Genomic DNA, 26503 nt, shown 5'->3' with positions numbered 1-26503 from the left:
ATTCAAATTAAGTAAACCAAGCACTGTTCATATTTAATCATAAAACTGTATGTATATGGCTCTTATAATAAAGAGCAATCTGGACTTTCTCATTAATCTGAAAATACTTAAATTAGTAATACACATAACCTCATGAATGCGCATGTATATATAAAGAATGCCCCATATTCAATAGCTGGTTTTACTAACAGACTAGTAGGCATCTCACTGAAGCAGAACACATAAAACAACAATTTTCAAATTTATTTTTGCTGGGGAGTCTTTCATTCGATGGAAATCTTAACTGGAAGCTTAGTGTGTAAAAAGTTAAAAATGTGCTTTGTTAAAAGAAGAGTAAAAGGAGGTTAAGATTAGAAACAAAATCATCTGAGAAAATTATTCAAACACATAGGAAGATTATATTTAGAAATTTGGAGGAAATTTACTTTATATTCATTATTAATTATGAAAGTAACCTATGCTTATTGTAACAGATTATACAAAAATGAGTGTAAAGATGAACTTAATAATGGATTTCCACACCCAACTGGGTAACCACTGTTAAGAGTATAGGCTACATGTTTCCATACTCTTGTGCATATTAACGTGCAAACAGGGATTATATACCTCTGCACGTTACTAGTTGCACTTAATGGTCTATCCTACGCATCTTTCTGGGGCAACCCTTAAGAATAGAACTCATTTATTTTATTTGTTTCAAAATTTTTAGAATATAGAGATACCATAATTAATTCAATATTCCATTGAAGATCTTCCAAGGTTTTACTTAGGGAAAAAAAGGAATTCAGTTTTAAATCAAACCATTTGCTTTTAGAGTTGAGGTAGTAACAAAAGAAATAACTATCAATAAGAACAAATTGTTTTTTTGGCTCATAGCATTGCACATCTAAATATGGAAAAACCGTGGTGATGCATTTAAATGTGATGAGGTCAACACGATAGTGTTTTCATGTATTTAATACAAATAGGCTTTCAGGTTAGGCTAGGATTGAGTCCAACATTTGCCATTTACTTCTCTCTAAGCTTATATAGATCAAATTACCTCTCTGCTTCCATTTTCTTATCTAAGGTAGGGCACTAATAGTGATGTTATGCTAACTAACAGATGTTATAAGTGCAAAATGAGATGATAATGCATATAAAACAACTAGTATAATACCTGAAATATAATAAATGCATTTTATTTTTCAGAGAAAAGATCATGTCCTCCTACAAAACTATTTAAATTTGTCCTCAGTCCATCATCCTTCTCTCCTATACCATTTCCACACTGCCTAGTTCCTGATAATTCCATTAAGTTACCTGCTGGGGTAGATTAAAAATAATATGATGCAGGCCGAGTGTGGTGGCTCATGCCTGTAATCCCAACACTTTGGGAGGCTAAGGAGGGCGGATCACCTGAGTTCAGGAGTTCGAGACCAGTCTGGCCACCATGGCAAAATCCCATATCTAGTAAAAATACAAAGTTAGCCGGGTGTGGTGGTGGGTGCCTGTAATCGCAGCTACTTAAGAGGCTGAGGCAGGAGAATCCCTTGAACCCAAAGAGTGGAGGTTGCAGTGAGCCAGGATCGTGCCACTGCACTCCAGCCTGGGCAACAGAGTAAGACTCTGTCTCAATAAAATAATAATAATAATAATAATAATAATAATAATATGATGGAAGTCAACGTAGCCTTCCTGAGCTGTGTAGTGTCATTTATTTTGTTCTTCCTATGTCTGTACGAAAGCTTCAATTTCACTTGCCTTTAAAGACATATCTTCAATTTCAGTGAGATAGCCTCTGGATATACAAATTCAGTCTAGTTATTCGTGTTTGTAGTCCTGAATTTTGTTTGTATTTTCCCAAAGGATGTTCCTCTAAATATCTATTGATATACAATTTAATATTTTAAGCAGTGTATTTCTCTTTTCCACGTTAATTAAATCTTTTTTATGAGGCATCAAGTGAGACAGGAAATTTTATATTCTTTGATAGTATTATCATTTGTATTTTTGTATCACATACATTGTCAAAGATAAAGAAAATAATTGACTAAAAACAATACAATATTAGACTATAGGGTACAACAAAGAAATAGAAAAGTGATTTATTGGCTTAATTACTTAAGGAATGAAGAAATAAATGACTGATAAAATAATTCCTTCGGTTAGCTAGCTGAAAACCTACGCAGCAGCCTAAAGTCATTCTGGCCTATTGGGGTTTATCATCTACAAAAATGTAGAGATTGGAATTTATTTATTCATGATATTAAGCTTAGCCAACTCCCACTTTCTATATACTGTAGATAAAGGGGTGAAAAAGACATCTGCATCTTATATGTGATACATAAAAGTTCCTACATTCTAGCAACAAAACAAGAAACAAGGTAGAAACAATCAAGACTATTTCAGCTGAGGGTAAGTATAGGAATGAAAGTAAACTGATTTCTGCTGAGGGAAAGCACAGCTGCCTTAGGGAAGACAGAATATCTTCTTTGAGGAGGTGATATTTGAACAGAGACATAAATGATAACAAGCTAATCATATGAAGAACTATTATATGCAGAAGGAACAGAAAGAGCAAAGAACCCCAGGTAGGGAAAGATTTAGGTGTATTTCCAGAACACAATACAAATGTAGGTGTTGAGAGCAAGTTGGAACAGAAAGAGGGCAAAGGGAGATGTGTTGGAGGGGAAGGTGGGGGCCAGCTCACAGGGCTTTCTAAATGATGGTGGACGTGTCAGTTGTGTTCTGTTATAGGAAGCCATGAAAGACTTTAAACAGAATTGTGGCCTGACCTTATACAATTTTAAAAGATCACTGCTATGTAAACAGTAACTGTGTGTGGGGTGAGAGATGAAGAGGCATGACTGGAAGATTGAAGTGGTCCAGGAGAGTGTTGGATCAGGGTGGCAGCAGCGTCAAGACCATCAAAGAGATCAGGCAGCAATAGATAAGCCCAAGTATCGAAAGATTTTCACAGAGGAAATAAATATGTTTTGCTCAGGGAGTCAAGTATTGATTGCATCCATTATTTCTGCAAGCTAATCAAAAAATGTAGCAAATATTGAATTTCAAAATGCTCCCTATTTGTTTACTATAAGATAAGCATTTGGCTCAAAGAATGTAATACTGTTTTCAAAGACTTTAACAAAATCAGAATTGATTCAATTTATAGCCCCTTTAGAATTAATGTGGCAAAATTACATTAGAGAAACAGTGTTAAATAAACCATGTCACAGTTGACAACTTGCTCTTTCTTCTAAGGAATGCATTTTATTTGATGCTAAGGAGCTATAAAATTAAGTGCAAGAGTTAGAGTTATATACTTTGGGCTGTATACAATTAATAGTAATAATAATAGCAACATGAATATTTAACATTTTGTTCAGTTTATTATACTGTAGTCATCTTCTAGGACTTAAATGATAATATTTAATCTTCATGATCTCAAAAGATAGGTACTGTTCTTCCCAATTTATAGAGAGGAAAACCAGAAATTCCCCGTAGCCAAGAAGACAAAACATAGGCTTCAAAAAAATCTGGTAAACTCTGTTACATGTTGTCATTTTGATTTTATTTGGCACACCGGACCTTCCGCCTTTATCTGTGGCCACATACTCTAGCTTTTCTTCTGTTACTATGGTGAATTAATTGTTCATCTTCTACCTAAGGCCACCTCCTCCATTTGTTCACTGGACCCTATCCCATGTCGCCCCATCAAAGACCTCCTCAAAAAATTGTTTTATCTTCAAAATTTCTCTCTCAACTCTATTATTACCTTCAATATACATTTGTACTGTTCATTCTCCTGTCTTAAAGAACGAGAGGAGACTCCCTCTTTGGTCTTTTTAAAAATAATCTCAACTTTATTTTAGATTCAGGGTTACATGTGCAGGTTTGTTACATGGGTAAATTGTGTGATGCTGAGGCTCACCCAGGTAGTGAGCATAGTCCCCAGCAGATAGTTTTTCAACCCATCCACCCCTTCCTCTCCCCTCTCCCCATAGTCTGCAGTGTCTGTTGTTCCCATCATTATGTCCATGAGTACCCAATGTTTAACTCCCACTCATAAGTGAGAGCATGCAGTATTTGATTTTCTGTCCCTGTGTTAATTTGCTTAGGATAATGGCCTCCAACTGCATCCATGTTGCTGCAAAGGACATGGTTTTATTCTTTTTCATAGCTGTGTAGTATTCCATGGTATATGTCTACCACATTTTCTTTATCCAATCCACCATTGATTGGGCACCTAGGTTGATTCCATGTCTTCACTATTGTGAATACCACTACAATGAGCATATGAGTGCTTGTGTCTTTTTGGTAGAACAATTTATTTGCTTTTGGATATATGCCCAGTAATGGAATTGCTGGGTTGAATGGCAGCTCTGTTGTTGTTGTTTTTTTTTTTTTTTTTTTTTGAGACAGTCTTGCTGTGTCGCCCAGGCTGGAGTGCAATGGCGCAATCTCGGCTCACTGCAAGCTCCACCACCTGGGTTCACGCCATTCTCCTGCCTCAGCCTCCCTAGTAGTTGGGACTACAGGTGCCCGCCACCATGCCTGGCTATTTTTTTGTATTTTCTTTTAGTAGAGACGGGGTTTCACCGTGTTAGCCAGAATGGTCTCGATCTCCTGACCTGGTGATCTGCCTGCCTCGGCCTCCCAAAGTTATGGGGTTATAGGCATGAGCCACCACGCCCAGCCTGTTTTAAGTTCTTTGAGAAGTCTCCAGACTGCTTTCCACAAATGGTATCTCATTGTGGTTTTGATTTACATTTCTCTGATGATTAGTGATGTGGAAAATTTTTTCATGTTTGTTGTCTGCTTGTATGTCTTCTATTGAGAAGTGTCTGTTCATGTCTTTTGCACATTTATTAATCAGGTTGTTTGTTTTTTGATTGTTGAATTATTTAAGTTCCTTATAGATCCTCGATATTAGACTTTTGTTGGGTGTGTAGTTTGTGAATATGTTCTCCCATTCTGTAGGTTATCTATTTATTGATAGTTTCTTTTGCTGTGCAGAAGGTTTTTAGTTTAATTAGATCCAACTTGTCAACTTTTCTTTCTGTTACAATTGCTTTTGAGAACCTGGTCACAAATTCTTTCCCAAGACCCATATCCAAAATGGCATTTTCTAGATTTTCCTCTAGGATTGTTACAGTTTGAGTCTTACATTAAATCTTTAATTCATCTTAAGTTAATTTTTGTGTAGGGTGAAATGTAGGGGTCCAGCTTCATTCTTCTGTATAAGGCTAGCCAGTTATCCCAGCACCATTTATTGACTAGTGAGTCCTTTCTTTGTTACTTATCCCAGGGCCATTTACTGGGATAAGTAGAGATAATACTGGGATAATAGAGAAAGAATAAGGAGTCCTTTCTCTATTGCTATTTTTTGGTTGACTTTGTTGAAAATCAGATTGCTGTAGATGTGTGGCTTCATTTCGGGATTCTCTATTATATTCTGTTGGTCTACATGTCTGTTTCTGTACCAATACTGTACTGTTTTGGTTACTGCAGCCTTTTAGTATAGTTTATATCAAGTAATGTAATGCCTCTGGCTTTGTTCTTTTTGCTTAGGATCACTTTGACCATTCGGACTCTTTTGTGGTTCCATGTGAATTTTAGAATAGTTTTTACTAGTTCTGTGAAAGATGTTAGGAAAAGCATTGAATCTATAGATTTCTCTGGGCAGTATGGCCATTTTAACAATATTGATTCTTCCAATTCATGAGCATGGAATGTTTTTTTCCATTTGTTTGTATCATCTCTGATTTCTTTTAGCAGTGTTTTCTTATTCTTCTTGTAGACATCTTGCACCTCCTGGGTTAGACGTATCCTTAGGTATTTATTATGTGTGTGTAGCTATTGTGGGTGGATTGCATTTTTTTAAAAATTGAGATGGAGTTCACTCTGTCACCCAGGGTGGAGTGCAGTGGCGTGCATGATCTTGGCTCACTGCAACCTCCACCTCCCAAGTTCAAATGGTTCTCCTGCCTCAGACTCCCAAGTAGCTGGGACTACAGGTGCACACTACCATGCCCAGCTAATTTTTGTATTTTTAATAGAGATGGGGTTTCACCATGTTGGCCAGGCTGGTCTCAAACTCCTGACCTCAGGTGATCTGCCTGCCTTGGACTCCCAAAGTGCTGGGATTACAGGCATGAGCCACTGCACCCAGCCAGATTGCATTCTTTATTTGGCTCTCAACTTGAACATTATTGGTGTATAGAAATGCTACTGATTTTCATACATTGGTTTTATATCTTGGAACCTCACTGAAATTGTTCATTGGTTTCAGGAGCCATTCAGTGGAGTCAAGGGTTTTTCAAGTATAGAATCATATCATCAGCAAAGATAAATAGTTTGACTTCTTTTCCTATTTGGATGCTTTTTATTTCTTTCTCTTGTCTGATTGCTTTGGCAAGGACTTCCAGTACTGTGTTGAATAGGAGTGTTGAGAGTGGGCATTCCCTGTCTTATTTCAGTTCTCAAGGGGAATGGTTTCAGCTTTTGACTGTTTAGTGTGTTGTTGGCTATGAGTTTGTCATAGATGGCTCCTACTATTTTGAGGTAAATTCCTTTGATGCCTAGTCTGTTGAGGATTTTTGTTATGAAGGGATGTTGGATTATACTGAAATCTTTTTCTGTCTGTATTGAGTTAATCATGTAGGTTTTGCTTTTAATTATGTTTATGTGGTAAATCACATTTATTGATTTGCATGCGTTGAACTAGCCTTGCATCCCAACTTGATTGTGGTGTATTAGCTTTGATGTGCTGCTGGATTCGGTTTCTTATCTCCTCCCTAATACTGCCTCGTTTCTCCTTTTTTCCCCTGTAGAATGAAATTCTCTGAAGCTGTTGTCCCACCTTGCCATCCTCCAACTTTCGTTTTCCATTATCTCTTGAAGCCACTGCTTCAGGACTTCACCGCAGCAGTCCACTGAAGCTGCTTTTGACAAGGTCACAGTGACCCCTATATACAAAACCCCATGCTTCCCTGAGCTCTCATCTAACTTGTTTTTTTAAAAGGCTTCACTGGTTTTTCCTATATACAATATAACACACACGTACTCCAGCCCTTCAGAATCCCTTCTTTGCAATTATTATACCTCCTTCTATTGATTATTTCTACTGATCTCATTTTCTCTTCCATGCTTGTTCTACTGCACCCAAGTACCCACGATAGTGTCTGGCACTCAACAGGGGTTTAATGAAGAAAGGATGAATGAGCGAATGAATTTATAAATGACTTCCATGCCAATTTGATGCATGTACTGAGATAATTTACTTAAGGATCACACTGGTATTATTTTTGCTTAATATTCTAGAAATGTGATAAACATACATGGTATAGTGTGATGGTTAAAGTACCCAGGCCCTGGATTTGGAAATATGAATTCCAGTACTTTCGTATCATGTTCAAGTTAATTAGCCTCTCTGAGGATCAGTTTGTTTCTATATTAAAATGGAGCTAAATTCTAGTAAATGCTTTATAGTAATGTTGTGGTGATTTTATGATTAATTCCCATAAAATATTCAGCAGAGCTCCTGTAACAATGTAAAGTCTCTAAATATGTTATGAATCTTAGTCATTATCACTATTTAAAATGGGCAAAGGTAATAAAAACAAAAAACTGACTAATCACGCAAAGTACCATAAAAAATTTTTATTGTTCTAAGTCTCATGTTGCTGAGTAACCCTTATAGAAAGTCATTATATAATCTTGAGATTATTATACAAGAATGGCCTATATAAGTGGGAAAAATATCAAAGATAATATTTTCTTAAGTATATGGCATAAATCACTAATTTAATAAGATGATAGGCAAAAGGGGTTGGGGGTAGAGAGGTTTTACTGTCAAGTATACTTAAGAAACTCCACTTCCTATATGCTCCTTTTGAAGATTTAAAAGCATATTAAGGCTAGGCGTGGTGGCTCTCGCCTGTAATTCCAGCACTTTGGGAGGCCGAAGTGGGCAAATCACCTGAGGTCAGGAGTTTGAGACCAGCCTGGCCAACATGGTGAAACCCTGTCTCTACTAAAAATACAAAAATTAGCCGGGCATGGTGGCCTGCACCTGTAATCCCGGCTACTCCGGAGGCTGAGGCAGGAGAATCGCTTGAACCCGGGAGGCGGAGTTTGCAGTGAGCCGAGATTATGCCATTGCACTCCAGCCTGGGTAACAAGAGCAAAACTCTGTCTCAAAAAAATAATAATAATAATAAATAAATAAAAGCATATTAAGGGCTCTGAGAAGTCCTGTAGTGAAAGCGATGCATTTAACCACGGTTCTCAACTTTAACTACATAGAAGCTTTTCTTATTACTTTTTTGAATTGCTTTTAAATTTAACTTCGTTTTAAAATTTGCGGAATTACTTTGTGCAGTTCAGCTAAAGTCATTAGACCTTTAGAGTCCAAACATTGGAACTAGAAATAATATTAGTGGTTAATTTTATCAACATGTATGTATTCTCTCACTTGTTGATGGCACTCCCATTCACCCAGTCTCCCTTCCTAAACCCTAAGATTTCTTCCATTCCTCATGCTAGTCATCTAGTAAGTCTTGCATGTTCTGTTTCCTAAAACCTTATGAAATCCATCTGCCTTCTTGTCCTTACAGTTAGAAACAAATCTCTCATACAGACTTCTACAATATCATACTTTCCAAACTTCCCAGCTTGAGCTTCAACTTTGAATTCTGCCTGAATACTGCAGTCAACGAAGTATTTTCATAGGCAAATCTTGTCATTTTTTTTCTCTTTAAAACTCATCACTGCTCCTTATGACTGAGAAGGAACATCCTAGACTTCTTAGTAGGGCATATAGGTTCTCTCACAGGTTCTTTCTCAGTTTTGCCAGGGTCTCAGAATTGAAATTTTACATGTCATCTTAGGAAAGGATAGTTTAAAAGTTTCTCTCATTCAGACTTACACAGTTGCGTTTACCATGGTGAGCCTTTGGCTTGGCTCCTTGGCATGACCAGCAAAGCATTCTCTCAGGGAACATTCTTGGCTTCATCTTCCCAGTCAGTCCTAAATAGGAAAATGATTTTATAAAACAAGTGAGTTGACAATGTTTTAGCTGTAGATGACCCTAGGGTTTGTGTCAGAATAAGAAGCTAAGACCCTAAAGTTTTCTATGATTGATTCTTTATTCATTCATTTATTCCTGGTTGCACTGAGGAGGCATTGACTGAGGGGTTATAATATTCCAGGCACTTTTCTAGATGGTAGGGAAAGATGAATAGCACTCAGCCCTTGTCTTTGGGGAGCTCACTGTATAATGATGAATAAATGTTCTAAATAAAGTGCCAGCAAGCTTCCAAAGTCCCTTCAGTTTACAGAATCTGGTAAGCTAGGGCAGAGTAGACAGCCCACAATAAGAAGACTTACTGTAGCACAGTCTAGTTGCCTTGGAATCATCTTTTTTGCTCCATTCGGATTTTAATACACTTGGTGCAATCGATATGCATCAGCAGGTGTCTAATATCGACAGCATTTCACAATTTCCTGACAAGTGTGTTTAATAACATTTTTTAGAAAAAGAAAAAAACTTGAAATGGAATCTTTTTCATAGTCAGAAAAGCCTCTGTTAAGGTTACCAGTGTTCCTGTTATTATTTGACTCAAATATGTTTTAAGGCCGGGCGCCGTGGCTCATGCCTGTTATGACAGCACTCTGGGAGACCAAGGCGGGCGGATCACTTGTGGTCAGGCGAGACCAACATGGTGAAACCCCATCTCTACGAAAAATACAAAAATTAGTTGGGCATGGTAGCACATGCCTATAATCCCAGCTATTCAGGAGGCTGAGGCAGGAGAATTGCTTGAACCCCAGAGGCCAATGTTGCAGTGAGCTGAGATTGGGCCACTGCACTCCAGCCTGGGTGACACAGCAAGACTCAAAAAAGCAAGATATCAAAAAAAAAAAATTCTTTAATACCCACTATATGCCAAGCACTGGTTTGGCATTTATCTTAGTCTTTTTTTTTTTTTTTCCTGGAGAAATCATGCAGTTTTTTGTAGATATTTTAGGAGCATAGCTTATAGAGTTTGCTTTGTCATTTTATCTACTAGTATACTTTGGAGTTCAAGTCATTGTTCTTTGAGCTTCTTAGGCTTTAGTAATATCAATTAAAGCTTTCCAGTGAATTCTAACAGAACAGAGCCACTGTCAAGGATGGTCAGGAAGAGTCAGTGAAGTCAGGATCATTGGCCCCTTCACTCTCTGTTGAAACTGTGGACCTCATCCCATCCTGACTCTTTTGTATTTAGGGGTCCAGATGGAAACCAAGACATCTGATAGACATCTATTGGCATATGTCTGACTGTTTGGTCTCTTAGGAAGACTCTGTTTACTATTTTCCCTTCCCATCATCAATTGCCTTTTCAATTCACCAGATTTAAAAACTGATGGATTATATGGAGTGTTTGCTGAAAGCAAAGGTTGCTTGAACATACACACAAGTGAACATACACATATTTCCCCACCCTTAAATTAAAGGCATATGTTCACCAGGAGGGCAGAGAAGAGGTATAATGAAAGCAGTAATAATAATCATAATAAAGTTAACCAATTCCATCCAGGAGGGATATGTTTTTATCTGATACACGCCCAGCTGTAGCAGGATTAGTACCAGTTTGCTTTTTAATAAATGACAGATTACTGTTAAACTAGTTGGCAAATGTAAAATTTTGGAATGATACATAACTAGGCGGAAAGAAAAGGGAGCTTCTTTAAAAATTGGTTCCACTTAATGAAAATTGACTTTAACTGGGATTTGCTTTAGAAATTCTGCCTTAAGATTTAACTACATCCTGGTGGAATTCTGTGTATTTAGAACATTAACAAAGCTAAGACGTGGCTTGCCGAGTGTACCCAATATAATATCCATTTTGGAAACAAATGTGCGTTTTTCATAAATACATATGTGGTTTCACATTATTTAATTGCACAAAGTTATCTGACATCCAAGTATCAAATTTAGGTTACTATATTAATGTGAATTGTTGTGCATTTTTATGGAGAGGAACACAAATCTATTCTAACCTTGCATAGGTGCAAATTTCAAATTTTTATTAACATCTTGTTTTCAGTTTTAGTTTAGAGATCCATTAGTAACTGGGCAGTTTAAATCAACTTTTGCAAATCCTATTTTAATTCCCTCTGTTAGACTATTCTACTACTAGATTAATCAGTTATCAATAACAGTCGTTTGTTCCTTTGGTTTGTTTGCTCTGTTTATAGTTACTGCTGGGCTACCTGGGAGGTAAGTGAACTCCTCCTCACAAGAGTGTTCTAGTATAGTATAGTATGGGTGTCCCTGTTAAGGGAGGATTCCAAATCATATAGGGATTAGATTAGGTCAAGTTGAGGTCTATACTAATTTTGAATTGCTCTGATTCTCAACATAGTTTTGAGAAAGTTGATAGGGAGAACAGACAGATTAGTTTCCTTCAACATAACACGGCAGTCATCGGAAAAGAAAAACCACTATTTAATACACAACGGCCCATTGAACTCAGTTGATAATATCAAATGATTTTAAAGTACATATGGCTTAGATAGCAGGTTTGTTTTTCCACTTCACCTGAGCTTGCTTTCCTCACCTCATGTTTGATGAATACAGTCAAACCTAATATTTAGCTGTGAACATTATTATAACGCCTACAGCCAGTTGACATAGGCATGAGCAGGAGCCTCACAGGAATACTCAGCTTATTGATGTGTAAACTGAGTCTTGGCAAAGTTAGGCAACGGGGCCAGTAAGAAATATGACTGTGGCACTTTCTGCCACCATGCTCTGTGCAATAGCAGCTCCTGTTGGGTGGGACATGTGGGCCCATCTGTTCACACGCAGCTCCCAGTCAACCGTAGCTGAATTGTGGTCACCAAAGTGAACACCACAACAAAGATCTCTCTTCTGAGTTCCTGGAGAACTGATCATTCAGGCAACTGATTTGGCACATCCCTGAACCCTACCGTGTGGTCTGTTCTCTTCCTCTTCATCCTTGGATGTGGCCTGCAGTGGTATAGAGTCCCTCCCTTGCTCAAGTTGGTTACTCTCTGGCTATTTCACCTGAGACAAACTATGAGCACTGGTTTCCCAGACAAAAGGCTATGATAGGACTTGCTTTACAGAGCTATCGTGAAGGCTGAATGATATTGCACATATGAAGTGTGCAGTCCTGCAATGGGCTTCTTATAAAAGGAAGGGCCACACTGGATGCATCTTTAAGGACCCGAAAATAGTCACTACAGAGGCTTGTAAATAATGTGAGCCTGATAACAGCTGTAATTTTCTCTAAAGCATAGTTTGTTTTAATTAAGACAGGATTGTGTTCATGGGTAGGAAATGGAGAGAGCTGATCTTTATTTCAGAAATGTTAGGAGTTACTCCGTGTAAGATCAAGATTACTACTTCATATAGTAGAGGCGTGTGACAGTTCAGGCCGCATGCTGGGCTCTAGATGAGGGTAGCTTACCCTTGCAGACTTGAGCTGGCACTTGGAACCACTTCACAGTGAGAGATTTCATAATTTAGAGCTAACTTAGGGAAGAGTATGAACTTTTCATTATTGTTGGAATATCCTTCTATCCTCCTTTCCAAGTGCCTGTCCAAATATTTACGGTAAGTTCCTTTCATACCTCTGTCGATAATAAATGTTTTTATTCTTTATGAAAGGAATTTTTCAAATTTTATGCCTTCCATATACATTTAAAGGTGATATATATTTCTGAGCAGTTTCAGCATTGGTAATCAATGTTAATATTAGAAATGTCCTTCTTAACTTCATAAACCTGGCCCTGCTGAAAGTCTGAGCATGGTTTTGCCTTTGCTCTGGGATGAACCAAGTTGTAAAAACTTTTGGAAGGTGTGAGAATAGCTTTTCTGGCCGGGCGCAGTGGCTCATGCCTGTAATCCCAGCACTGTGGGAGGCCGAGGCAGGTGGATCATGAGGTCAGGGGTTCGAGACCAGCCTGGCCAAGATGGTGAAATCCCATCTCTACTAAAAAATACAAAAATGAGTTGGGCGCGGTGGTGGGCGTCTGTAATCCCAGCTACTCAGGAGGCTGAGGCAGGAGAATCACTTGAACCCGGGAGGCAGAGTCTGCAGTGAGCCGAGATCACGCCACTGCACTCTAGCCTGGGCAACAGAGCAAGACTCTGTCTCAAAAAAACAAAACAAAACAAAACAAAAAAACAGAGAATAGCTTTTCTTCTCCCAAAAATGGGGATGCTGAGATGGTGGATGTACCCAGAACAGCTGTGTTGTTGCTAGTAATTGTTGATTGTGGTTATTTCAGAGAGCATATCAGATATACATTTATTTTCTTAGCTGCTTGGAGTGAGGAATTGAGAAATCTAGTCTGCCTGCCCCTCTTTCCAGCCAATGTGAGATGCCCCCACACAATGGGAAAACTGTTTGTGCAGGGGCTCAAAACATAGAGGATGTAGGAAGGAGTGACCGGAAGTTAATCACCTGATTCTTGCTGAGGCTTCTGTGAACAGATGAGATGAGGTCTGAGAAAAAACAGAATTGACCAGTATGAATTGACCATCGAGGGACTATTAACGCAGCTAATTATTTGGGAATTGTTGATTTGGCAAAGGAGATAAGGCAGAAGGGAAGGTTGTTTTATTTTGTTTTTTATTTTTAATTTTCTCGAATCCACTATGGTTAAGCATGTTTTCCTAAACAAGCTGTTAAGTATTTTTAGGAACACCTGGTGTCAGTACTAGTCAGGGGAAATCAGCATTGGATGAGGTAAGACTGGGTGCATTCTGGTCCCAGCCCTGCCTCTAACTGGCTCTGGTAACATCATTTCCTGAATTCCCTTATGTAGAAATGTAAAATTATGCTGAATGAACCTTTTATGTGTCCAACTTTACATAATATCCATAGGGCATTATTCAGCTCCAAAATTATATTATTTGAAGTTCCTGAATGACCAGAATATCTAAAAGTTCATCGAAATAGAATTCTTTGTATGAAAGTGTATTTATTTTCATTGGTAAACACACCCAGTTTTTATTTCATCATACATATTCTACTACTCTTTCTGCATGTAAGACTGATTTTCTTCTTCCAGTTATGCTGTGAAAATAAACAAAGTAAAAGAAATCTACACGATTGTGATATTGCTGTCAGGAGCCAAGGGTCACACCAACTTGTACACTGTTGTGATAAAGTTAAGAAGCTGTGTTAAGTGTGTAAATCCTCAGTGTCAATCAACCCTTATGAAGAAAGGGCATCTCTGATAAGGAAATTGATTCTACTAAGCCTTTAGTGAGTTGGTGCTCTACCAAATTTATATTCTAGCAGATACGGTGAATAAGTAACTCAATTTTTTGCTTTCTATTCACACAATAAACATAAAATTAGCTAATGATAGGGATGCAGGCAAGTTCTGTATTTGCAGCACCGATTCATTGTCCTTGACACTAGCCTTTGACCACCTTACTCACCATTTCCAAGTGTCACTTTAGAAAACTGACCTGAAGTCCCTGAATTCAGTGCAACGTGCTCTCCATTCATGGACTAGGAAATGAACAATATCATGAAAAGACCCTAAAAGTAGCTTATAAATGACATTTAAAATTTTGTCATTTGCAGTTGATCCTATAGTCATTATTAGGCTCTCTATTTTTTGAAAAGTGAAGTTGGCTGCATTTGGTATGCTCAGGAAGCATATAAAATGGATTATCATTTGTGAATGGTAAAATTAATATGATTGTTAATAACTGCATCTGATAACTTGAGTGCATCATTAAAAAGTCAAAAGAACATTAAAAATTTCTTGGCTTAGTGACCTATTGTGTGCACAGAAAATCATAATACAGACTACCTGGTATGGGGCTGAAAAGATAGATTGGTGAGGTTAAGATGCGATGGAAGAGGAGGGAGCGAAATCACGTCGCATAAGAAATGGCAAGAAGACAGAAATGAGCGGAAATAGGTAACTATCCACAAAAGCCTTCTTTTCTCCATTTTTCTTACCAGAGAAGTAGAAAATCACTGCATTTGTATTTCCCATCTCTCTCATCAGCCATCTTTTGAGTGGCTAAGTAGCACAGAATGTGAATGATGAAGATACTCCCGTACAGTGTTCTTTGGAAGCCAGTCTGATGATGTTTAGGCAGCCCTTCCTCAGAGTCTCTCTTAGGCTGCATGGGTGGGTCTGGCAGCGGACAGGCTAAAGCAGGTGCATAAAGATTGAGACCACTAGCAGGGCCAGGAACTGGGCTGCGGGAAGCACTGGACATCAGCAGGTGCTGGTGGAGGCCACTCACTGGTTGTTGGCTGGTTGCAGAAATCAGCTTTAGGGAGCTGTTGCTTTCCATTGGTAAGCATTTTCGATCCTGGAATTTTTGCTTGGAAACAAGTGGAATTAATGAACTGTTTCCTTTACTCAAATCACCAAATAAATAAAGCATAATTAATGAGTGTTTGCTTTAAAATACATATAATAGTTCCTCTGTTTACCCTAGTTATTCTGAGAGCACAGTTATGAAATATTCTAAGTGTAGAAGCAGAACAAGAGAAACCTGGATACTCTCTACATTGGACAAAACATCTTATATTGTCTCATTCAAGTTACTTGTGGATTTTTTGAGGAGATGGACCACCTTATTCCCTGAATCTTAACTTGATTCCATATAATTAATTTCTGTAACCTCAGCTCCATCTTACTTGGATGAACTGATTGAAAAAACAAGTCTGGGGCTTAAGTAAGCTCTTGTCCCATAGATGTCTTCATACACCTTTACCATGACTACATCATCTCTGTGCATGACCAAGAACCCTTTATCCCACCAAGTTATACCAGTTTAGCTTGTTTCTAACAATAGGATAAATGTGATCAAAAAGTTATTTAAGTTGCTTAAAGAAGCAATATGTTTTAGAATTCTGGAACAAACGTTTTGTGTGAGTGCTACAAAAAACAGTAGTTTTTAAAGGGCGTTTTGGTGGTATTTGTGAGGTTTTTTAATTTTTTTTTGGGGGGGGGTCTTTACATTATGTTTCTAGACGAGATCTATTTCTTTCAATGAACCCTGTTCTATAAAGCAACAAGATTTATTTCAAAAATGCTAGTCAGAATATCCTTGAGCTTTAAAAATAGAAACAGTTCTTTATTTCTTAGCTACTAAGTCATTAGTAGTAAGTGTCCTTGTCTCTCTCCAACTTCTTCCCCTTATCCCTGGATGCCCCTTTATCCAGGGAATATGCAGTATGGAATAACCATGGCATAAAAAGCTTACAGAGAGAACTGTGCTCTTTTCTTCCCAAAAGGAGGAATATCAAAAAAGGTGGGGAGAGGAAAGACAAGGGGCTTTGATAAGTTGGGTATTGAGGCGGTGCTTGCAAGACATCATGAATGAATGGAAGTGCCTCATTCCAAAGTTGTTTTTTTGTGTCTCTTCAAGTTGACATATACAGATCCAGAGGTTCTGATCAGACTCAGGGTCTCGACCTCTTGTCTCTACCACGTCCTAGTTATATGATACTGGGCCTATTACTTAACGTTATCAGTTTCCTAATATGGAATAATCCATTCAGTGCTATCTATTTTGCTGGTGTTGCTCTAAATTCTGCTCTAAATTAACTAATAATATGTGAAAGCTTCTAGCACAGTATCTAGCCACATATTAATATATGTTACTATCTTTCTGACTCTTTTTTATATCACAAGAATTTACTCATGGCCTTTTAAAAATACTTACTAAGCAATACAGGAGAAGAAAGTAATACTAAAATATCAAATAAAACCTAACTGCACTGACTAAAAAATAATCACACTATTTTAAAGAAAGAAATTTAGTTCCATCATACACTAATGTTCTCAAAGCCTGGCTCGGAGTGTATGATTTAATTGGTAATCCAGCATAAAGTGGCCTTTTCTGACCTTCTGAGCCACAAGGAAATCCAATTCTTTTCTATCCTTTAATAATAATGCTGATAGGGTATTACAAATTGATTTTCATAGGGCATTCATGAGAAAAAAACGTGCATTTAGATACAAAGAGAGTATTTACAGGTTGTTCAAATGGATCCTGCATGGATTCCACAATGTATTTTGCCTTAAGTTAGCTGACTTTTAACGGAGCACTCAATTAAATTGAAGAGATTTTTCTTTTTTTTTTTTGCCATGCAAAGCCATATTTAAATAGCCAATTGCAATCACACTACTTCACCAAGCTAGAAAATGTCATTATTTCCCACACTTTAGGAAAATATATGCCTCAAGATTCTTTTCTCTTCATAGTACTCCTTACACCCTCCCTTCTCCCTATATCCCTCATTAAGATTTAATTCTTAAATTTACTTTTTTTTTTGGAGAAATGTCCAGATTTTTAATTTTTTGCCACATATGTTTTGGTTTCTGGATATTTCATATGAATGGAAACCCCCTGTGCCTCTGTAGGAAATGTATTTTTGAATTGCTAATTGTTTAGGATTAACCCCATAGATCTTTAGCAGCTGTCTTGATGGCATTTCTAGCCCACAGATTCAGTCTGTTTATTTCTGAGACTAAACCATACTCACAGGAATAAAGGTCAGCTTGCCTCCTGGGTCGAATGATGGCAGTCTCTCTGCATTCTGTGGCAGAGCACACAGAATCCAAAAAGGGGCAGGCTCCTGTTCTTCCTCTCTCCTCGTGTTAGTCAGCCTGGGCTACTGTAACAAAACAGCACAGACTGGGTGGCTTAAACCAGCGGTCCTCAACTTTTTTGGTGCCAGGGAAAGGTTTCATGGAAGTCACTTTTTTCACAGAACGGGGGTTTAGGGGATGATTCAAGCACATTACATTCATTGTGCATATTATTTCTCTTATTACATTGTAATATAAAATGAAATTATACAACTCACCATAATATAGAATCATGGAAACCCTGAGCTTGTTTTCCTGCAACTAAATGGTCCCATCTGGGGGTGATGGGAGACAGTGACAGATCATCAGTCATTAGATTCTCTTAAGAAGCATGAAACCTGGATCCCTCACATGCGCAGTTCATAAGCGGGTTCGAGCTCCTATGAGAATCCAATGCCGCTGGTGATCTGACAGGAGGTAGAGCTCAGGCGGTAAGTGAGTAATAGAAAATGGCTGTAAACACAGATGAAGCTTCGCTTGCCTGCCCACCACCCACCTCCTGCTGTGTGGCCAGATTCCTAACAAGCCACAGATCAATTTTGGTTGCAGACCCCTGGCTTAAACAAGGGAAATTTATCTTCTTACAGTTCTGGAGGCTGGAAGGCTGGAAGTCCAAGACCACAATGCTTGTAGAGCTGGGTCCTGGCCCTCCTCGGCTTGCAGATACCACCTTCTGGCTGTGTCTTCACATAGCCTTCCCTCTGTGCCCACACCCTGAGAGAGAGAAAAAGAGAGAGAGTGTGTGCTAGAGAGATCTGAGCTCTGATATGTCTTCCTCTGTTTATATGGACACCAGTCCTGTGCGGCCCCACACTTATGACCTCATTTAAGCTTAATTGCCTCACTGAAAACCCTTTTTCCAAATATAGTCACATTGGTCTTTAGGGCTTTAGCATATGACTTTAGGGGAACACAGTGCGGTCTACCACACACCTTCAGGACTATTCCAGTGTCTCCTATTTAACCCTTAAGATCTCTTCTTCCCTTCTCTCCACAAGCTCTGTGCGTGTGGATACTGATCTCTATGGGTTTTAATGAGGTTTGGCCAGTGGGGTACGCTGGCCAGAAATTGGAATGTAAGACGGGGAGACTGGGGGCTCAGGTATACATTCACCTGCCCCTAATCTGCAGGGCCAACACAGGCTAGTGTGTCCCCTGACCAACTCTGATTAACCCCTCTGTCACCAGCTCCAGTGACTCCCCTCTCTCTGTGCCCCTTCAGGCCTAGAAGTGGTTATTGACCCCACACGGTCCTTTGAGGTTTTCCTTCACCATGCTCAGTTATAAAACAGTTCCCTCAGATTATTTGTTCAAAACAAGGACATCACCTCTGTCTGGAAGGGACATTTTCAGGGCAGCAGCAACCTACTGTCCTCTCAACTCAGGACTCTCTCAACCCAGTAGATCCCCAAAGCACCCCTCAGCAATGCCATTGCCCCTCCTTATTGGTGTCTTCCGTGAGTGCTGCCAGAACAGAATGACCTGTGTTCACACTTCTGAGGGAGTCCCCCCTCAGGGTGGGATTTCAGGGAACTTGGGGGTTGGAAACTACATCCTACCTCTTGGGGGCAAGGCATACATCTATTCTTTATCAGTTCTAATACTACTGCCAAGTCTAGAAAGGACTTGAGTGCTGGTCTGCTCTTACATTCTAAGGCCAAGCTGCAATGAAGTCATGGGAGATTTGGCCAGAAAGGGTACAATAACCAGTAGCCCTCTTTTTGCCCAAAAGAAGACTGTTGTAAGGATTAATAGCTCAGGCTGTGGCTCCAGTCAGTTTTCAAGGTCTGGCATTTTCTTTTTTTTTTTTTTTTTTTTTTTTTGGTTTAGAGACAGTCTTTCTCTGAGCCCTGTTGCCTAGGCTAGAGTGCAGTGGTGTGACCATAACTAACTGCAGCCTCGACCTCTTGGGCTCAAGTGATCCTCTCACCCCAGCCTCCCTAGAAGCCAGGAAAATAGGCGCATGCCACCGTGCCTGGCTAATTTTTTATTTTTTTCTTAGAGACAAGGTCTCGCTATGTTTCCCAGGCTTGTCTCTAAGTGCTGGGATTACAGGCATGAGCCACTGCACCCAACCCGTTAGTGAGCAGTTCTGAGAACCAGTTTGCTCATCTGTAAAATGATGATAATATAAACTTGGATCGTGCAGAGTAATGTTTGTACAGCGCTTGGCGCATAGAAGGTTTTTTAGAAATGTTAGCCTCTGTTGTTTTTAGTACACAGTGGACCTTCTATGGGTAAAACCCCTTTTGGCCATAACATGAAAAAATTATCTCTTAAGAATTGACTCTGTGTTTTCCCTCTTAGTAGAGGAATTAAAGTTCTTGTTTCTTTTTATTAAAGTAAGACATGGCCATAGAAGATTGACATAAAAAAATAAAAATAAAAAGCTTTTCTGATCTTACAATACAGGATAACTTCAATTACATTTTCACGTTATGGTATGCCTCTAAATTTATGCGTATAGACTGCTGTACACACACACTTTTTTGTCTTTCCCTTTGTTTTGTTTTTTTTTTTTAAAGATACAGGGTCTTGCTCTGTCACTCAGCCTGGAGTGCAGCAGAGCAATCGTAGCTTACTGCAGCCTCGAACTCCTGGCTCCAAGCAATCCTTCTACCTCAGCCCCTGAAATAGCTGAGACTAGACGCATACACCACCACTTGGATATTTCTTTTTAATTTTTTGTAAATATGTGGTCTTACCCTGTTGCCCAGGCTGGTCTCTAACTCCTGGCCTCAGATGATCCTCCTGCCTTGACCTCCCAAAGCACTAGGATTATAGGCGTTGGCCACTGCACCCAGTCTACACACATTTTTTCCTAAACTGAGACTATGCTATATCATTTTGTATCCTACGTTTATAACTACATTATCACAAAAATGCTTCCTAAATATTTTCTTATTAAATATTCTTTAAAATCAAGTTACTTTTTAAAGATAGTTTAATTGAATTTTATTCATGGGCACACTGTCATAATTTTACAAATATACACACACACACACACACACACACACACACGCTTGTACCATATATGCCTTTTAGTTGCATTGTGAGTCTTTGTCTATCATCTGTTATGGCGCTGTTTAAATCAGGTGGGTTTTTGCACAATCCCATATACTCTATTGACCTGTCAGGTGAGGCCCAGTGGTACCCTGATTTTTGCCTGTAACACAGCCCCTCTGTGTCTGATAGAGAGGGAACATATTGATGATGACTTGGAACATTCTTTCTTTCCCTCTGGTATGTTGTTCTGTCTCTGAGGTCTAGACATAGTTTCTCAGTCTGACCACCCTCACCATAGTGATGCATAATCCCTCCTAGAGATTATCATAGCATTGAACAAGATTCTTAGTTTGTGATGGCTTGGTGATTACTGCACCTTTCTCTCTATTTCATGAATATTTTGATGAAATGTTAAGGGATGGTAAACCAGGCCGAGCTGTGAGCAGCAATAACAACTGAAAGTTTATCCCCCTCTCTCTTCATGAATATTTCCAATTCCTGGGTAATCATAAAGCATTTTTTCCAAGTTCAAGTACAAAAAGAAATGTATGATCAGGTCTGTCAAATCATGTCATAAATATTCCATTCCTTGAAGAGTCAAGGTCAGGAAGAGTTTATCACAGATATTCTAGACTTTGTTGTCTCTTTTTTTTTTTGGCTCTTTTTCCAGAAATTCTAAGAAAGCATCCCCCAAATTTTCCTTCCACCTGGGGACCAGAAAACTAGGGCCTGGAAGGAAGAAAGTCTCTGCCATCACTAGCTTTGTGACTTGGGTTCTCACTTCCTAATAGAAAATGATGGATTTGGCCTCAATGTCCTCCAATTTGCCTTCTAGCTTTAAAATGGCACAATTTCTTAGAGATTCAGCTGTAGCTATTCCCAGAAATACTCTCCATTTTGGCTTAATTCTGTTTTCTCCCGAAGACATCAACTTATAGTCACTTCACTGTGTATGTCTATATTCTACTTTTCTTCTATTCCTTAATTATTGAGAACTTTAAGAAAGTCTTTTTTTTTTTAGACAGAGTCTCACTCTGTCGTCCAGGCTAGAGTGCAGTGGTATGACCTTGGCTCACTGCAACCTGCACCCTCCACCTCTCAGGTTCAAGCGGTTCTCCTGCCTCAGCCTCCCGAGTAGCTGAGATTACAGGCATGCACCACCACACCTGGCCAATTTTTGTATTTTTAGTAGAGACGGAGTTTTCCATGTTGGACAGGCTGGTCTTGAATTCCTGTCAGGTGATCTGCTCATCTCTGCCTCCCAAAATGCTAGGATTACAGGCATGAGCCACCATGCCTAACCAAGAAATTCTTTTAGTTATTTTTAGCTACCAAGCTTTGGTATGAAGAATGTGACACTGTCTTGTAGCATTCTAAGAAAATGTTAATAGATCTATGGTCAAATATGTTTGGAAAAATTACATTAGACTGTATCCTGCTTTTAGAATTTTACAGTAAGCATTCATTTATTAAAGGTGCTTAGAAGTTTTGTAATAAAGAGGCTCACTTAATTTTGTTTAACTCAGGGATTCCCAAACATATGTGATCTTGAAATCCTTTTATTTATGGTAGCATCCATTAACATCCCTCAGTAATTAGTGCCCACACCACTCATGGGAAGGTCAGTTCTATAGAAAGAAGTACTGTTAGTACTTGCTTCTGACACTCACCAACAGTGTGATTGAGCATGGAGGCATAACCTCTGCATAGCTCATGTTCCTCAGATGTAAACGAGGGTGCATGATAGCACCCAATTCATGGCAGATGTGAAGATTTTAAACAATAGTGCGTAACTATGGTAATTACAACTAATAATATCCCAACTCTCATATCTCACTGGGTTCAAATTTTGGCCCTACCACTTACTGATTATGACCTTAGAAACATTATTTAAATTCCTTTTTTAAAAAATTTTTCATTTAATTACTTAACTTCTGTACCTCAGTTTCTCCACAGCATAATGGAGACAGGAATTGTGCCAGCCTCACAGGATCGTTGAAAAAATTCAATCCAGTTCATGTAAAACTCTTTGACTTGTGCTTGGTCCATAAATATTAGCCATTATTATTGTCATTATGTGTGCTCCTGTAACTTTTCTGACCATTTTAGTCTATAAGACCAACTCTTCTTACTCCACTCCCAAAAGCTGCTTAAGCCCAGCATATTAAGATAGCAACACACGCCACCTGCACATACTCAGTTCAGCTCAGTGGATTCTGACCTCTTCATTTAGAGTCATTTCACACCATCATTTAGCTTTCTCTGTTTGTGAACAGGGGCGGAGAGGCCTCGGCTCTGTGTTTGTTTGGGCATCTGGAAATGGCGGAAGGAGCAAAGACCACTGCTCCTGTGATGGCTACACCAACAGCATCTACACCATCTCCATCAGCAGCACTGCAGAAAGTGGGAAGAAACCTTGGTACCTGGAAGAGTGCTCATCCACGCTGGCCACAACCTACAGCAGCGGGGAGTCCTACGATAAGAAAATTGTACGTGCCATGTGCATGCCCATCACGATCTGTTTATTTAATGTTCACTTTGAAATACAAAGGGAGAACTATAAATACATATACACAAGTAATATATGGAAATAGAAAATTAGATTCGTTGATAACATCAGAAGTCGTAAACATTGCTAATTGAAAATGCTTGTGCAGTCATCACATTGCAACATTTAATGCGGCTTTAGACGTGATTAAGCTTCAGTTTTATTGAGGATAAATGATTGGTTCACATTCACATTGTGAGTTAGTGGCAGAGAAGAGACTGGAATCTATGCCTGACTCAGCCCTGGGCTCCTATCACTGTGTTTCCACACTGACTTTTTTTTTTTTTTTTTTTTTTTTTTTTGAGACGGAGTCTCGCTCTGTCGCCCAGGCTGGAGTGCAGTGGCCGGATCTCAGCTCACTGCAAGCTCCGCCTCCCGGGTTCACGCCATTCTCCCGCCTCAGCCTCCCGAGTAGCTGGGACCACAGGCGCCCGCCACCTCGCCCGGCTAATTTTTTGTATTTTTTAGTAGAGACGGGGTTTCACCGTGTTAGCCAGCATGGTCTCGATCTCCTGACCTCGTGATCCGCCCATCTCGGCCTCCCAAAGTGCTGGGATCACACTGACTTTTAACTTTAGCTTTAGTGCTTTGGTTTCTAAGTACAGCCAATTCAGTGTGAAAAACAAAAGTGTGTAAGGAAACTCAGAATTCCATTGAAACTATACTTACTTAACATGAACTAAACCTCTATAAAAGGTGCAGTTTTTTGTTTGTTTGTTCTTGTTTTTATGATGTTGATGACGAAGTCTGTTGCCCAGGCTGGAGAGCAGTGGCGTGACCTCGGCTTACTGCAACTGCTGCCTCACAGATCCAAGCCATTCTCCTGCCTCAGCCTCCCAGGTAGCTGGGACTACAGGAGCCCACCACCATGCCCAGCTAATTTTTGTATTTTAGTGGAGACAGGGTTTCATGATGTTGGCCAGGCTGGTCTCAAACTCCTGAACTCAAGTGATCCACCTGCCTCGGCCTCCCAAAGTGCTGGGATTACAGGTGTAAGCCACCACAGCTGGCCAAAAAGTGCATTTCTTATAGACAGCACAAAGTTTTCTGGGTGGAGAAGCACAGAAGCTGCATGGGATCCCCCATTTACCAATATATCCTGTACTCTAGGCAAACAGCCAGTGTGATTAAGAGTTCAGGTGGCAGGCCCGGCCTGCATGAGTTTCTTTCACTCTTGAGCTATTTGCTAGTTGAGTAATTTTGGACAAATTAATCTGTCTGTCTCAGCATACTTATTTATACAAAGAGGACATTTAGTAGCACAGAGTTCATGGAGTTATTACAAAATAATGAGGAAGGCAGTAAAAAGTGCTTAGCATAGTATCCGGCCCTTCATTGCTTACAAAAGCTCTAACTTTTCGGGGGTGCCCAGCACTGTGCTGCTGATTATAAATTTCACACACCTTTGCACTTTGCCCTTTTTCCTGATCATGATTTTGTAAACTTCTCTGGATTTGTCTTTTTAAGGTAGAGCTAAGATGCTGTACCTGACACTTTTTAGCGCTTAGCCAAGATCCTGCTTCTGGCTCTAACAGATCTACGCAGGTTGGGGTCACTCTACTGGTGCTCCCTCTGCCTTTCCCGCAGTCCATAGGGGATAGGACTGTACCTCCTTTGTGCAAGTCTTAATCCACATCCATTCTATTCCTCTTGATTCCTGGTTACTATATGATTTTTCTGTTTCATTTATCAGTTACTTTTTACTACCTTCTTCAGTTACATTTTGTAGATGGATTTAGGTAAAAATTGCCTCCCCATATACATATCCCCCTCTTTCCCTAATTGCTCCACAATGTCTGGGTTTAAATATATACACCCAATTCTACCTGTCAGTACCTCCAACATTCATCAATAAGCATAACTCCGAAGCAGCAAGTAAAACATAAAAGGCGAAAATGCAGAGATGAGCTTTGCATTTGAAGTTTCTGGCTTCCTTAACTGGAACGGGGATGCCCCAGTGAAATTTTGCCTCCATTAGAGAAATGTTATAATCTAGAAATATCCCTCTGCTTTTAAATAAGAAGACCTTGTGTCTTCTAACTCATGGTCAACGTCCATTAGCACGGAGTGACATCCGTCAGCCCTGCATCATGACATTCCTGATGACAACTCTGGAATAAGAGTTCTCGTTTTTTACCTCTGGAGTTTGAAATCATCTTAAGGCAAACTCACTATTGCTTCAAAGTAATTATGCCCATTTAGTCAGTCCTATTATTCTCCGTGGGGTGATTGCTGTGGGGAGAGTATTGTTAAGTTTTATCAATGCCTTCTGTAAGAGAAGCATATAGTCTCATGGCAAGAATATCAAAGATGTAGGAAAGGTTGTCGCGGTCCAGATGGGAGAACGCAGTGTGTACAGAGGGACTGCAGAATCACTATTGTGAGGTTTACTCTCTAAACCTAACCTCCTGGGGCCTTCGCCATTATTTGCTGTGGTTGTGTGGTTGCTGCTGTGACTCCCATGGCAGGGGTGTCATTTCGGATTCTCCCATGGATAGACAAATTGATCCATTCTGTGGGCAGGGAGAGAGCTTCCCAGGAAAAGTGGACGCCATGACGAAATGTTAATATCCTTTCGTGAGGTCATATACTTTTCCCCAGTTTTTGCTTATGGTTTCAAAGCCTTCTGTGACTCACTCTATGTATTTAACTTAATTTGTTTCTTCCTTTTTGTTTAATGCCTTTCTTCCGTTTTTGTGAGATTATATTAGTCAATTTTCTCTAGCTAGTTCTTAGATTCCCTTACTTCGCCTGAATTCCCAAATTACCCCCAGTTGGAGAGGAAATTTGAAAGCTGTTTGTATTAGTCTCTAGCTTCAGAGAAACCACTCAGTGGATAAGCAACCCTCACGGAGTCTCGATTGCCTCGTCTGTAAAATGGAGATGATACCAGCGCTGACCTCAGAGATTTCCATGAAAATAATAAAATACTGACCAGATACCTGGTTCCTGGTCCACAGGAGCAGCTCAACGCATGCTCAGCCGCGTTTTCACCTACGCTCCTGTAACTTTCTGCATCCTGGGAGGTTAGGGCGTTTTTCCTAAGAGAGTTGCTTGTTGCACCTCAATCTTTCCAGTCTATAAAACACTGTGATCTGTTCCACCCATCCCATAAAGAGAGACACCCTGATCAGGAACACGTTAACAGTTTGAACATGAGTGGCGTTGGCAGCAACGTCAGCCTTTTATGGTCCAACTGACCCCTTTTCCTTCTAGATATCAGAATGACAAATCATCCTGTGTTGCGCCTGGGACCTTTCCTTCACCAGGCTTTGAACCCAGATGCCTTTGGTCCCTCGGTGATGCCCACAT

General features: G+C 39.5%; 1 protein-coding gene across 3 annotated transcripts in view; it reads left to right on the top strand.

Annotated features, from left to right (window-relative positions):
• The window catches only part of PCSK5 (proprotein convertase subtilisin/kexin type 5), a 464397-nt gene that overhangs the window by 182663 nt on the left and 255231 nt on the right, over window positions 1-26503 (top strand). For all 3 annotated transcript variants that reach the window (XM_031654136.1, XM_021927555.2, XM_031654135.1), the window contains exon 8: window positions 22920-23132. In XM_031654136.1, coding sequence (XP_031509996.1) covers window positions 22920-23132 — 213 coding nt within the window. The remainder of the gene's footprint in view (window positions 1-22919; window positions 23133-26503) is intronic.

This window comes from Papio anubis, chromosome 13 (assembly GCF_008728515.1).
Source record: "Papio anubis isolate 15944 chromosome 13, Panubis1.0, whole genome shotgun sequence".
Taxonomy (NCBI): Eukaryota; Metazoa; Chordata; class Mammalia; order Primates; family Cercopithecidae; genus Papio; species Papio anubis.
This window is presented reverse-complemented; position numbering and strand designations above follow the sequence as displayed.